The sequence below is a fragment of the Rana temporaria genome, chromosome 1, assembly GCF_905171775.1.
Source record: "Rana temporaria chromosome 1, aRanTem1.1, whole genome shotgun sequence".
NCBI classification, from domain to species: Eukaryota; Metazoa; Chordata; class Amphibia; order Anura; family Ranidae; genus Rana; species Rana temporaria.
This window is the reverse complement of record NC_053489.1, coordinates 93,591,596-93,606,866: the sequence shown is the minus strand read 5'-3', so window position 1 is coordinate 93,606,866 and position 15,271 is coordinate 93,591,596. Positions and strand designations below refer to the sequence as shown.

Below are 15,271 nucleotides of genomic sequence, written 5' to 3'. Positions count from 1 at the left end.
CTTTAATAGTCATTACCGGCATAAGCCCAACTGTGACTGGTTCTCTTCAACTAAATGGCAACTAAGCTTACTAAACAAACACATTATCACCCATTTCTTTGCAAAAGATCTATTCAAATGGATATTCAGTAAAGGTCTACAAAACTATATATTTGTGCATATCAACTACACTACAGCACAATGACCAAAAGCGTATCTTATGCAGGAACAGAGGGAAGAAAGCACTGCTGAATTGTGGGATTTCTTGTATCTTTTTAGACTCGATTCAGACCTGTTTAGATAGGAGATACTAAAATGGTGACATGCGAACGTTTAAAGTCTGCAGCTGGCAACACTCTCCTCTTTTCTCTTCTCTGCTTTCTATCCCTTCATCTTTTTTTTTTTCTCTTTTGTTCTTCTGCTACACTGTTTGATAGCAGTCAGTTTTACTTTGACTGATTGTGTTAGAGATTGTTTCTTCTACGGTAACACAACCACAGGAGGTATTGTATACTTCAGATGATATCGTCAGGATATTCCAGGTTAAACCGAGCCACTAGAGTTTAGCAATGTATTCCTCACTCTAGGACTCTCACGCGGCTCTGGAAGTTCCAGTTATTTCGGAGCCGCGTGACCAGTCCTGTCTCTAACGGTGCACTTCCTGAATTTAACGATTTAGTCAGTCCCCGGCACAGTGTGTACCCATAGGGAGTGTCGGGACTGACATTGGAACTACCGTAAGTGCGCTTACCAGGTATACCTACTTTCACATGATCGTTCGTACACAGTGAAGTAGGGTAACCCAGGGTTTGACAAATTTGCTTGGAATCTAGGAGCCAGCTAAAAAAGTTAGGAGCCAGAAAACGCACCCTGTCCCGACAAGCTTGTGCGCAGAAGCGAACACATAGGTGAGCATATGTAAACGGTGTTCAAACCACACATGTGAGGTATTGCCGCGATTGGTAGAGCGAGAGCAATAATTCTAGCCCTAGTCCTCCTCTGTAACTCAAAAGATGCAACCTGTAGATTTTTTTAAATCTAAATGAGGATTTTAAAGGGTAAAAGTTTGTCGGCATTCCCCGAGCGGACGCAATTTTGAAGCGTGACATGTTGGGTATGAATTTACTCGGCGTAACATTATCTTTCATAATATTGAAAAAAAAAAAGGGGGATAACTTTACTGTTGTCTTATTTTTTAATTAAAAAAGTGTAATTTTTTCCCAAAAAAAGTGCGCTTGCAAGACCGCTGTGCAAATACGGCGTGACAGAAAGTATTTCAACGATCGCCATTTTATTCTCTAGGGTGTTATGATAAAAAATATATATAATGTTTGGGGGTTCTAATTAGAGGGAAGAAGATGGCAGTGAAAATAGTGAAAATGACATTAGAATTGCTGTTTAACTTGTAATGCTTAACTTGTAATACCAATGGCTCACCACCAGATGGCGCCAGCTCACACATCTGGTGGTAATAACTTGTAATACCAACGGCTCACCACCAGATGGCGACTTGGCTTGGAAGGTGACCTGGCGCCAGGACACTATTTCTAGTCGCCATGGCGACCTGGATTTGTCGAGCCCTGGTAACCTAATTAATATCCAGTGACGGTTGTTAATCCAAGTTGAATACTTAATATGTATTGTGTGTTTTTCACTCTGCCCCAGGATGTTCTGGTGGCATTGAATTGTACTTCAATAAACTTCTTTTGAAAAAAAAAAAAAAAAAAAAAAAAAAAAGTGACATAGCTACATACAGAGGACCGAAGATTCAATTCTGGCCACCAAAACCCAGTAGTGAAAGGCATGGCGACAGCAAGACCAGTAGGCTTGCCACACATTGGGATAGAGATGGTTTCGGAACTGCATTGAGTTTCCATTATGTACTTTAACCAATGGATGGAAATGCACATAAGGTGTATAAATTGAATGAACGCGTCTTTTGTTAACCAGATTAACCATGTAACTTGCTGGACCCTGAGAGGACATGTGTAAAAAGTGCGCCAACAAGAAAAGTTTGTCCTTTTCTGCAGCGATCAATCTGAAGCCTTTTTCATTATCCACTCAGCATGAATAAATGATTGGAAAGCTGATCATTGCTATAGGGGGAAAAAGAACATTTCATGACAAGCTGCATAGTGTATATTGGGGGACAGCATGCCATAGATATGAGGGGCAGTGACTGCTGAGGACCCTACGAAAAGTTTTTTTTTTTTTTACCCCTCTGCCAGAAAAAGTCACGGAAAAGTACTATCTGAATACTTCCAGAGGGTCAGTGACTCAAAGTGCTGAAGATAAGCAGAACAACAGCTTGGCAATTGGCATTGAAGAACATCACTGCAGCTCAGGTACAACCACTGCTAGAAAAATTGTTAAACGTGAAGAACGGGGTTAAAAAGATAAAAAAAAAAAAAAAAAAAACACCCCCACACACATCTCACCTAGGTGGATGCAGCTTTGATCCGATGCTGTATCTGTCCCCCGCCGTCTCTGCACAAACTGAGCAATCAAACACCGCTGATCGTTCTGTTCTCCCCTCCACTCTGAGCCAGAGAATGCTTACTGTCAGTCACTGACTCCCTGCTCTCCCCTCCAGCACTCACTGGAATGCTGGGCTGTGGAGGAGGTGGGTGCTGATCCACGCAAACAATGTCGGGATCGATCTAAAGCCTGGACTGGCTTAATGACATCAGCCGACAGCAACTGATAACGTGTCACAGGAGTGCATTCCTGTGATCCATAGGAGAAGTGGTATGGCCAAAAAAAGCTTTGGACATACTTCTTGAAAACGATACCAATCTTCACTGGCAACACACACCTTGCAGTATAAATGCTGTATTTTAACAATTCAATATAACCTTGCATGCAATTTAAAAACTGCGCAGAATACTGAAATATTCCAACCACACCAACCTTTTTTATTGCAACAATCTTATCTGTGTTCTTATCCCTGGCTTTGTAGACTGTAGCAAACTAGAAAAAGAAAAAAAAGAAAGATGCACTTTGGTATCAAATTGGAGATCTCAGTCACTGGTAAAAACACTTTAAGTGGTAAGAACAAGACCAAAGGACAAAAAACACAATACAAACCAAACCCAACTAACCACAATCATCTCAAAGGACACAACATGAAGACGGAGAATGCCCCCCATAGATGACATACCACAGGTTCAATTCCTATCTACAGTTTTGAAATCAAACAAGAAACAAGGTTCTTTTATGGCAGGTATAGGCAATTAGCAGCCCTCCAGCTGTTGCAAAACTACAAGTCCCATCATGCCTCTGGGTCTCATTCTTGTGGCTGTCAGAGTCTTGCTATGCCTCATCAGACTTGTAGTTATGCAACAGCTGGAGGTTCGCCAATTGCATATGTCTGTTCTATGGTTTCCTGGGACACTGGGGAAGCTGTCCTGTTGGATGCTGCTGTGCCATGTGACTCGAGCAGCCATCTTGGGTCAGGCAGAGTCCATTTAGGCCCCTGGCTCAGCAGGCTTCTTGCGAGTGGGCAGGGTAGAGACAGGCACCCCACCCGTTAGGGACAGTACTAATGCAAGTGAAAGGTTCCTGACAAGGAAAAAGAGTAGAGAATCTGCTTTTCTGGACATCTCCCCGATTGGGTGCTGGACGGCTAGGCCGCAATTTGCCCCTCTCAATAGACACTCTACATAAAGAATGCAGGGCTCAGGAGTGTGCGCTACATAAAGAATGCAGGGCTCAGCTGTGCCCAAAATAAAGAATGCAGAGCTCAGGAGCGCACGCTACATAAAGAATGCAGGGCTCAGCTGTGCACGCTACATAAAGAATGCAGGGCTCAGCTGTGCCCAACATAAAGAATGCAGGGCTCAGGAGCGCACGCTACATAAAGAATGCAGGGCTCAGCTGTGCCCAACATAAAGAATGCAGGGCTCAGCTGTGCCCAACATAAAGAATGCAGAGCTCAGGAGCGCACGCTACATAAAGAAAGCAGAGCTCAGCTGTGCCCAACAAAGAATGCAGAGCTCAGCTGTGCCCAACAAAGTGCAGAGCTCAGGAGCGCACGCTACATAAAGAACGCAGGGCTCAGCTGTGCCCAACACAAAGAATGCAGAGCTCAGGAGTGCACGCTACATAAAGAATGCAGGGCTCAGCTGTGCCCAACATAAAGAATCCAGGGCTCAGGAACGAGCGCTACATAAAGAATGCAGGGCTCAGCTGTGCCCATCTACACAGCCTCAATGGTGCCCAGCAATGCAGCCTCGCCTGTGCAGGGGATCAGAGAGTAGAGGAAGACAAGCGGTGGGATAATCACACATGCAGCTTCGCCCGCTGCGTCAGCTTTAATTTGAATCGCAGGGTGCCCACCATCACACAAGTCCTGCCTCCTACCTACGATAGACAGCACACGCATTGGAAAAGCATGCTGTCTGTCAAAGGAAAAACCAGGAGGCGGGACTTGTTTGACAGCAGGCACCTGGCGATTCAAATTAAAGCGGACGCAGCGGGTGATGCCAGTCTGACACCCCCCCCAGTGTGCAGATATCCTCCCCCTCTGTCTCAGCACCCACCCAGGACCGTCCTACACCTGGCGCAATCCGGGGACAGTGTCCTCAGTCCAGGGACATCCAATAACCCACCATGGGGGGGCACAGCCCTGGTAACAGAAAACATAACCCTAAAAGTGGACTAGATCTGTGTCCCTTACAATGCTGGGGCTGAGAAGAGCCCTGAGTCAGTGGGCAGTACAATGGACTCTCCTCTAATGAAAAGGACAGGACCTCTTTATCACAGCCCTATCCTCATGCATGGGGTCTCCCCTCATATACCGGATGCAGAGCTGTGAGTACTTACCTGCCCCTCCCCCAAGAAATCCAGCTTCTCATACTGCTTAGCCCGGGACTTCACCTCTATCCCCTTAGTGGCTGAACCCTCCATCCTCCTCAGCTCAGCATCCACCTGCCTGACAAGGCCCCGGCATTTAACACCACGCCCCGCCCACTGCTCTACTTCCGCCAGAGACAGAGCGCCACATGCCCTACACATCGCTTCACACATAGCAAAGGACCAGAGTGGCGGCCATGTTTCTGGTGATTTCTACATTGACGTTTTAGCTTTTGTCTACGAAAACATGGCTGACCCAGGAATAAAGGACAGAGCTACGTGTGGGCAGGCGTTCCGGGTTTCCCTCTAGTGCGCAGAGTATGTCCGCTGACAGGGACACTTCCGGGCGGGCGCCCACATGTGAAGAGCGGCTGTCGTTGCCATAGTTACAAACGGCTGAACGACGCTGCTTTGTGTTCTATTGTAGACGTTTTTCACGTTCAATTTGTCGTTATTGGGGGTACACCATGGATATCACAGGCTGGATGTTTGGCACAGGGGGTACGCCATGGATATCACAGGGGGCACACCATGCATGTCACAGGGGGCACACCATGCATATCACAGGGGGAACACCATGCATATCACAGGGGGCACACCATGCATATCACAGGGGGCACACCATAGATATCACAGGGGGGACCACCAAGGATATCAGAGGGGGCACACCATGGATCTCACGGGGCACATCATGCATGTCACAGGGGGCACACCATGCATGTCACAGGGGGCACACCAAGGATATCACAGGGGGCACACCATGCATAGCACAGGGGGCACACCATGCACATCATAGGGGACACACCATTGATATGATGGAGGAGGGGGCATTGACCCCTGTATGATGGAGGTGGGGGCACTGACCCTATATCATGATGATGATTTAGGAGGAGGGGGGCACTGACCCCTGTATTATGGAGGAGAGCACTGAACCCTGTATGATGATGATGATGGAGGAGGAGGGGGGGCACTGACCCCTGTATGATGGAGGAGGGGGTGCACTGACCCCTGTTTAATGAAGATGGAGGAGAGGGGACACTAACCCCTGTATGATAGAGGGGGGACACTGACCCCTGTATGATGGAGAGGAGGACACAGCCCTGTATGATGGAGGAGCGGGGACACTGACCCCTGTATGATGGAGGAGGAGGGGGCACTGATCCCTGTACGATGATGGAGGAGGCGGGGGGGGGGGGATTGACCCCTGTATGATGATGGAGGAGGAGGGGGGGCACTGACCCCTGTATGATGATGGGGGGGGGCAATGACCCCTGTATGATGCTGGGGGGGCACTGCTTCCTCTTCCATCATACAGGGGTCAGTGTCCCCCCCTCCATCATACAGGGATCAGTATCCCCCCTCCTCCATAATATAGGGGTCAGTGTCCCCCCTCCTCCATCATACAGGGGTCAGTGTCCCCCCTCCTCCATCATACAGGGATCAGTGCCCCCCTAGCTCCTCCATCATACAGGGGTCAGTGTCCCCCCCCTCCTCCATCATACAGGGGTCAGTTTCCCCCCTCCTCCATCATACAGTGGTCAGTGTCCCCCAGCATTGCTCACCTCATTTATCCCATGAAATATGGTGCGAACGAGACATAAAGAGAAAGTTCGATCTGCACACAGGATGACAGTAGCGGGGCACACAGCATGTCAGGAGCCATCTTTCATGGGATACCGATCTGCACACAGGATTGTAGCATGCAAATCAGTATCCCCTCCCCCGCTCTGTCCTGTAAGGCCCGGTCCTGTGGGCCCGCTCTGTCATGTAAGGGGTTATTTCTATTAAATTGTGTGTAGCCGATCGATTGGCGTGTGAGGGGTTAATCCGAGTCAGCTGTATTCGTTGTGTCCGTCCCCCCCTCCACATCACAGTATCTGTACAAATTTACATCAATATTCCTATATATCTAGCCTGCCCCATTCTCTGACAGTCTTGATAGAAGATCAACAGGACCTGAAAAATAAAATAGAAAAACACACACACAATATCAACAATATACAATCTACAAGGCAGGGCAAAACTGCATCTTCTTTAAAGATGGAGCTTCCTCCTACCTCCTTAAGAGCATTTTAAATCATAAGTTAAATTTCATTTTATGAGAAGAAAAAAAACTCAAAGTCTCTCCAAGAAAGTTGCGAAACACTGCCCTCTAGCGGCAAAGTTCCTAATCTGCTGGCGCACCACAAGATGCCAACAATTATATTCTTTCTTCTTCTCCTTTGCTTGACCACAAAGTCCGCATGGGCCCTAATCTAAACTGACTAGGTTCTTATCCCCCCAGAGTCAGACACACCTCAAAAATGGTGAGGGGGAAAAGCATAGTTCCTGGTTGGACTTCTTGAAAAGAGAAAAACAAACCCTGCAAGCAAGTTCTGTCGATTCTACTGTCCTGTCTCACAAGTAGAACCTGGGATCGGGCAAGGTAAGGGTTTTCCCCTGGTTGTCAACAGTGGTGATCGAATAGGTCCAGTCATCTTTTCCAGGCCTTTTAATTACTACTCGATCACTGTATATGTGCCGGTCGTAGCTCCAAGATTCCCGACAACCCTTGAAGCGGCGGGTAAGAATAAATTACAAATTAAAGTCCCAGGACGGCTTCGGCACTTTGAGATAATCCCAGATGGCTTCTCTGTACCATCCTTCACGGTTCTCCTCGGGCACATACAGTCCTACCCTTTTCATTAAAATTTGCTGCAGGCGGGCATGTTTAGGTAGCGTGCGGGAGTGTCCCAGTCCTGGCATCACACAGGCCTCAGGAGACCTTTTTAGAACAGGGGTCATAGTTGGAGGCACATCCTTCCCTCTGGTGACGACACCCTTATCGAAAACAACTTCCCAATTTGTCTTCGGGATATCCGCCCGCGCCGTGGTATCCCCAGAGTCCATTGGAGAACATTTTCCTGAACTACCGACAGGGGCTGCACAAAATCCTTTTCCCCGTGTTAGGTCGGGCAGCTCTGGCGCGAACCAGTGGTCACCCCCCGCATCAAAAGAGGAGTCTAACTTGGAGCTTGCGTACTCCTCTGCGGGCAAACAGGTGCACACAACTTTAGACACAATGTCCCCAGCCTGCTTACCAGTCCGTTTCTTGGCCTCGACAAGGGCAACATCCTCCTCGGAGTCCGGTCCCGGTATCTGCTGGGGTAGGCCTCGACCACGGCCGTGGGAGGCCTTTACATAGCCCACCTTTTTGGCAGCGAGAAGTGCACGAACCATCGCCATGCACGTGGTTGCTGGAGCTGCATTCACACTCGGCCCAGGGGCACTCTCCTCACTTTTATCGCAGTCACTCACAGTAAGGGATGCAGTAGCAGTAGTAGCGGGCCATGGAGTCACTTCCTCCGCAGTAACGGCCCCTGTTACCCAGTCCACCCGATATGCACGGGGCGATTCTGTGGGCTGATCCACCTCAAAAGGTACTCACCGCCCCTCAAACATTGGGCGAAAGGTTGGATCCGAACCGCCAGTCCCTCACATCTTTGGCAAGACACGCCGAGTGCCTCCACACTGCTACTCGTGTATAGCACAAAACATCCCCACGGCTTCATGCGGCTTCCAGTGTCCGTCAGAGAAACTCCGGTCGGAGCGGGACTTGCGCTCACTTCTGCAAAGGACAAAATAGGCCTCAGCCTCTCGGATGGTGTTGGGTACACAAGAACATACTAGCGCACAATCCTCTCTTCAGGATGGGCAAATCACACTGCCTTTTGGCGCCAGACTCACTTCACGTCTCACACAGGGGCGGGTAACTCCTCCAACTTTGAGTTCTTTTCTGGGCACGCTGCTTAAACACGTCACTCCGCTGCACGTGCGCCTATCACCATTAGCCAGCACCTGACCTTAACCCCTTCTTCACAAGCACAGTCCAACACCTCGACAATTTCAGACTCTCAATGGCGAAATAAAGTCCCAGTTCCGTTGCCAAAGGTAACAGCCAATCCCGGACAAGCTCCCACGTGTTGCACTACCCCCGAAGGAGCTGCTGGTTTGTTTTGGGTGGCACGTTACCTCTATTCCTTCGCCGTCTAGGGTACTTGATGAGAGCCGAAAGAAAGTTAATGTCCACACGTTGCGTTCCCTTTTCTCTGCTTTATTTACCAAACGTGGTAAAAGAATGGACAATAGATTGAAGAGGTGGAAGGGTATAGGTATGTAGCATTACCCCCGGAGGAGCTGCTGGATTTTTTGGGCGGCGTGTTACCTCGTGGCTCCTCTGAAATTCCTGGGGGTGAATGATGCGTATTGCATGTAGTAGAAGTAAAGGAATGTCCAGACAGGTGGACTTTGTCGTGCTCTCTACTACCCAGCCGGGCAAAAACAGTAAACCTGTGGCGAGGAAAGTAAAGCCGAAGAAGATAGGAGAACAGCAGATTCAGACGCAATGATAGGAAACAGTCCTGCTCCCAAACGTAACACCTTCCAGCACCTCTCCCGCCGGAATGGGTCTAGTGTACCCTGACAGGCCTTTCTCACTGACCTGGCAGCCGGAGCACCACTCTGACAATTGTAGGATAAAGTCTCTGCCACAGACCCTCCTTGGTGAACTTGAACTTGGGAGAAAGTCTCTGCCACAGACCCCTCTCAATGAGCCTCAGAAAGATACCTCTGCCACAGGTCCCCTCTGGGTTGAATTCTTGGAGATATGCCTCATTAATTGTGGTACGTCTGGATCTCCTTCAACTTGTCGCCCAGGTACCGACCGACAGGTGATCAATCCCTCGGTGTCCGGCCACCTCGATCCCCGGTGGTTTATCCAGGCCCTTTTGGACCGCCAGCCTCTCAATGGCGCTCCTCAGACCGACTCCCCACCGAACAGCAGCACAGCCCGGGATTTTCAAAATGGGAACCCAGTCACTCACTGGGTCCCCGCCGCCGCTCAGATGCTCCGGGTCAGCATGGCCCCGGAACCAGGAACACTGCATGGCACGCACGTCCTGGCCAGGTAGGCCACAACGCCGGGGAGCCGTGACGTGGCCACCTCAAAGGTGGGTGCCACACTGGACAAAGAAGACCTAGAACCAATGGCGTCCGGCCCACAAATACCCCTCCTAGCATGCACAGCGAAGACAAACCCTCGTGATTGGCTGCTGGGAAAGAGCACCCAAACCTTGACTCCACTGCTGCCACCTGCAGCATCGGGGCTGGAAGAACACCCCAGTACAGCAGAATGGGCTCACAGCACAGCCAAGCTGAGACAGAGACCGCATTTTGCTACTAACAATCTGGATCAGAGTTTAACTACACTCTGATCTACCCTTAAATTTAACTAGCACCAGTACTGTAAAGTACATTGGCGCTACAGGTAGCAGGTTCATGTGTAAAACTTAGTCAGAAGCACTCCTGCTTCTAGTCATGAAACTTTTGTCGCCACTCTAGCCAGAGTGGGTGTTGTGCACCTGGATAGGCCTCCCTCACTAGTCCTAGCAGCCAGAGTGCCACATGGAATTTTGGTAAAGTCTCTGCCACCGACCTTCCCAAAAGTGGAGATACGTTCGGTCCAGAATCCTCTCAATTTAGGATTAAGCACCCAGATCTCTTGATTTTCTTGAGCTAACTCCTTGCAAACTCAGAAACTGACAGGCGACCATTACTCAGTTTTTGAGTATTAGTGCTTCCTTCAATGAAGTTCCAGGCCTTTTCCTGAGTGTACCAGCCTCGTGCTCGGTGCTCTCCAGAACAGGTGCTTCATTAGGTGGCTTCCTCCCTTCAGGATGGACAGCGCAGGACCACTTGATAGATGTAGACCCAGTCTGACTACTGGGCCTACCTGCTAGATCACGACTCCAGGCCAACGTGGTCCCGGAGTCAGGAACTCCTGAACACGCACCCCCGGCCAGGAGGGCCACACACGGGGGGTGGTGGGATGACTGACCAGGATGGACGACGACCCAGAACTCGTGACATCGGGCACACTCCCATGATACAGCGAGCAGCCATAGCCGCTCACTGTATGACTCGGCGCGCCGCGTCACTGGATGTGATTGACAGCAGTGCCAGCCAATGGCTGCGCTACTCTCAATCCTTCCGCTCTAGCCAATCAGCAGCCAGGCTGAGCGGCGAAGAGGATCTTGGGACCGTGCGGGACTTTCGTAAGTATAACGGGGGCTGGGGGGCGGCAGCATCAGATGCTCCCCTCTGTCACCCCCCCTGTCAGCCCCCACCCCCTCTAAGCCCACTCCTCCTCTGTCAACCCACCTCCCCTGTGTCAGCCCACCGCCCCTCTCAGCCCACCCCTCCTCTGTCAGCCCACCCCTCCTCTATCAGCTCCCCTCTATCAGCTCCCCTCTGTCACCCCCCCTCTGTCAGCCCCCACCCTCCCTCTGTCAGCCCACCCCTCCTCTATCAGCTCCCCTCTGTCAGCCCACCCCCCTCTCTGTCAGCCCACCCCTCCTCTGTCAGACCATCCTCCCTTTGTCAGCCCACCCACCTCTGTCAGCCCACCCCCCTCTCTGTCAGCCACCTGCAGCAGGGTTCATTGTGCCAGCCAGCCACCCACTGACCCACAGCAGGGAGCCAGGCCAGCCACCCACCCACAGCCGGGTGCACCGTGCAAGCCAGCCACTGACCCACAGCAGGGAGCCAGGCCAGCCACCCACAGCTGGGTGCACCGTGCAAGCCAGCCACTGACCCACCTACTGACCCACAGCAGGGAGCCAGGCCAGTCACCCACAGCAGGCTGCACCGTGTCAGCCAGCCACCGACCCACCCACCCACTGACCCACAGCAGGGAGCCAGGCCAGCCACCCACAAATTGTCCACACTTTCTAACAGAATGTCCATGGGACACTGTTAGAAAAAGACTCCAGGTCCCATTAGACTCTGTTGTTAAACAGTGTTTTAAAAATTGTACAAATTGAAGGGGCGGATCAGGAATAGGTCATGGGCAGGGCCTGACAGGGGGCCCTTGCTTTATTTGGTCTGGAGGCCCTGGCTGTTGTCAGTCCACCCCTGGGCAGCAAGGTGCGCCAGGGAGTTGGGACCCACATGACTGACTTGGCCTGCAAGTTTACTTGACCCCAGGGCAGGAGCATCACTTCACACCCCCAGGATTGGAGGAGGCCATGCAAGGACCTGCTGAGCTGGCACTGGTAAGAGCAGCTGCATTCACTGATGTGAGAGACCCTGACACCCGCAGCTGAACCCCACATCCCATCTACCCCCATACAACCTATTTACCCTGCCCCAGGCCAGTGCCCACCCAGTAACCTAAAAATCGCCCTCAACACTGTGGGTCCTGCTGGGAACTGGCCATGGCCAGCAGGACCCCCAGGTGCACAGGCAGCATGTGGGTCCTGCTGGGAGCTGGCCACTGACCTGTGGGTGCTGTTGGCCACTAACCTGTGGGTCCTGCTGGCCACTAGCATAGGGTGACCAGAGGACACTCTCCCTGGACCAAGTCTGTCCCCGTTTTGTTCCCACTTTTCAGGGCCAATTGGGAGCGGGTGCACTGCGAGATGGGGCAGTGGGAGGGCACCCAGGGTCTGTGCCCATTGGGCTGCCTTGGAGGGGGAGCGCCACCAGATTTCACCGAGCGGGGATCTCCCACTTACCTGGCGGCCACTGTCATACGAAGTCCCGCCTACTGGACCGGCTCCTATGATAGACAGCACACTGATGATGTCCATCATGGAAGCGGCCACGCTGGGTAAGTGGGAGATCTCCGCTCTGTGTAATCCGGCTGCTCTCCTCTCTAATCCCCAGGCACTCGTGAGGCTGCGCCGATGGGCACTGGGGATGGTGAGCTTATTTAGTGGTTCAAAGGGCCACTTGACTGGACTTGCCCCCCAGGCATGAGGCTGCCAGCCCTCCCCTGCTTCAGGCTGTAATTGACTGCAAAGGATTTGCAACCAATTATTTAAAAGTGAAAGTTTGATTTATGATTGTTAATCTGTTCCATTACTTTTGGTCCCTTAAAAAGTGGGAGGAACATATACAAACGGTTGTATTTCCTACACCGTTCACCCGATTTGGATGTAGATACCCTCAAATTAAAGCTGAAAGTTTTCAGTTTAAGCAAATCTTGTTAAAAAGACTAGAATTTTGTCGATGTCCCAATATTTATGGACCTGACTGTGCGCGTATATATATACCAAATGTATTGCTATCACAAGGGATGAACAACATACCTTGTGCTATAGCATGGGCCTTGACAGGTCCTCGTTAGAGAGATGTGGGGTCTATTAAACCCCAAATCTCTCCTCTGTCATTCCAATGCGGTCTGACCAGACACAGATCAGTCTGATTGGCTACTTACCTGGTGACCAGGTAAATAAGGGGGCGAAACCGGAAGTGATGAACTACTCACTCATCGCACCCAGTTTCCGGGGTTACAATGAGAGGGGAACGACGTCAGTTCCTCGCTCTCTGTACAGGGCTTCCATGGGACTGGAGAGACAACAGGAGGGGGGGTGGGACCCCCTTCTGCCACCTGCAGAAGTGATCAAGTGGCTAATTAGCCACTCAGATCGCTTCTGCCTTGTACAGAACCACTGGCTGAAAAGATTGATACCGAGTGCAAGCATCATCCCGATACAACCACGAAAACCAGAGGACGTCCATGAACGTCCTGCCAGCAGGAAGTGGTTAAAGTTGAAATAAAGGCAAAAATATATATTTTTTTCATGTTGAATAGAGTAAAGAGGGAGGAGTTTGTGTTTTGCTGTTACTTCCTGTCCCATAGCCAAAACAGGAAGTGGATATTCCTCTAAAGTGAGGGCACTCCTGGTTGTCACCATTGTCCCCATTGGAAGATTTCTCCTCTATTCCTGTTCTGGTGGTAACCCAAAATGTGGGTTTTTCTAGGTAGTATCATACTCTTGTATATTTTGCCACATTGTATATGACCTGATATTTCACCCATTCAGCCACTTTCTTGTTATATGAACACTGAGTGTCATCTATTTTTCTGGAGAGGTTTGTTTGCACTTTGGCCTACATTATACATGATGGCTTATGACCTTAACAGATGTAAATATCAATGTGTCCGTTATGATGCATACCCTTTAAAAAAAAAAAAAAAAAAAAAAAAAGAAAAGGGATTTTCTTTCACTCTTTGCGAGAACAGTAAAACAGGACAAATACTTCAGAGGGGGATGAATCCCTAAAAGCTTGAATTGATTGGTTTGCGCAAAAGTTTTAGTGTCTACAAACTATGGGATATTTTTCTTTTTTTTTTTTTTACTAGTAATGGCAGCGATCAGTGACTTATAGTGGGACTGCGATATTGCCGCGGTCATTCTGAAACAAATTTACACTTTTTGAGGCCCAGATACACAAATACAGTCATCAGTGCTAAAAATGTGCACCGTCACTGTACCAATGACACTGGCTGGAAAGGGGGGGCGATCAAAGGGTTACTTGTGTGCCTAGCAGACTGAGGTTTTAAGATGTGCTGTTCAAGCTCTTCTGAAGAAGCACAATGAAACGGCAACGTTGAGGATCGTAGATGCAGTGATCAGCTAAGGAAACTTAATGCAGCAGATCAACAGATGTCCAGCAGTGCCATCAGCACAGAACTGGTGGAAACAAGTGGGACCCGGGTACACCCATCTATTGTCCGGAGAAGTCTGGCCAGAAATGGTCTTGTAGGGTGCATTGGAAGAATTGCAGCCAAAAATTCATTCCCCAGACATGGAAACAAGGCTGAGTGACTCAACTATGTACAAAATCAAAAGGAACTGGGATGCAGAAAAATGACAGTAGGTGCTCTGGACTGAGGAGTCAACATGTGAAATATTTGACTGTAGCAGGAGGCAGTTGGTGATGGCTGGAGAGCGGTACAATAATGAGTGTCTGCAGGCTACAGGGAAGCATGGTGGAGGTTCCTTGTAAGTTTGGAGCTGCATTTCTGCAAATGGAGTTGGAGATTTGATCAGGATCAATGGTGTCCTCAATGCTGGGAGATACTTATTCATCAGGGAAGTATGCGATTGGCCCCAAACTTATTCTGCAGGACAACCCCAAACATACAGCCAATGTCATTAACCATTTCCATACCAGACCTAATCTGGCCACTCCTCTCCTACATGTAAAAAAAAAATCATAATTGTTTTGCTACAATATTACTCAGAACCCCCCAAACAATGTATATATATATATATATATATATATATATATATATAAAAATGTATTTTTTTTAGCAGAGACTCTAGGGAATCAAATGGTGGTCATTGCAACTTTTTATGTCACACAGTATTTGCAAAGCAATTTTTCAAAACGTGTTTTTTTAACCGTTTCATGAATAAAAGAAAAAAAAAACACACCAACGTTAGCTCAATTTTTTGGTATAATGTGAAAGATGTTACGCTAATAGATACCCCAATATGTCACGGTCTAAAATTACGAACAGTCATGGAATGGCACCAAACTTCAGTACAAAAAAATCTCCATAGGCAACCCTTTAAAATTAACAGGTTACCTGTTTAGAGCTACAGGA

The 15,271-nt window shown here is 49.5% G+C and overlaps 1 protein-coding gene across 2 annotated transcripts in view; it reads right to left on the bottom strand.

The window, feature by feature from the left end:
* CDK7 (cyclin dependent kinase 7) overlaps positions 1-5,010 on the bottom strand; it is a 29,172-nt gene extending 24,162 nt beyond the window's left edge. Inside the window, exons 1-2 of one of the 2 annotated variants that reach the window (XM_040340521.1) lie at positions 4,804-5,010; positions 2,890-2,949 (exon numbers count right to left, since the gene is read on the bottom strand). In XM_040340521.1, the coding sequence (XP_040196455.1) occupies positions 2,890-2,949; positions 4,804-5,007 (264 nt within the window). In that variant the 5' untranslated portion in view covers positions 5,008-5,010. Of the gene's footprint in view, positions 1-2,889; positions 2,950-4,803 lie in introns of those variants that run through there. The other variant, XM_040340528.1, reaches the window with a different exon arrangement.
* Positions 5,011-15,271: the final 10,261 nt, after the last annotated feature.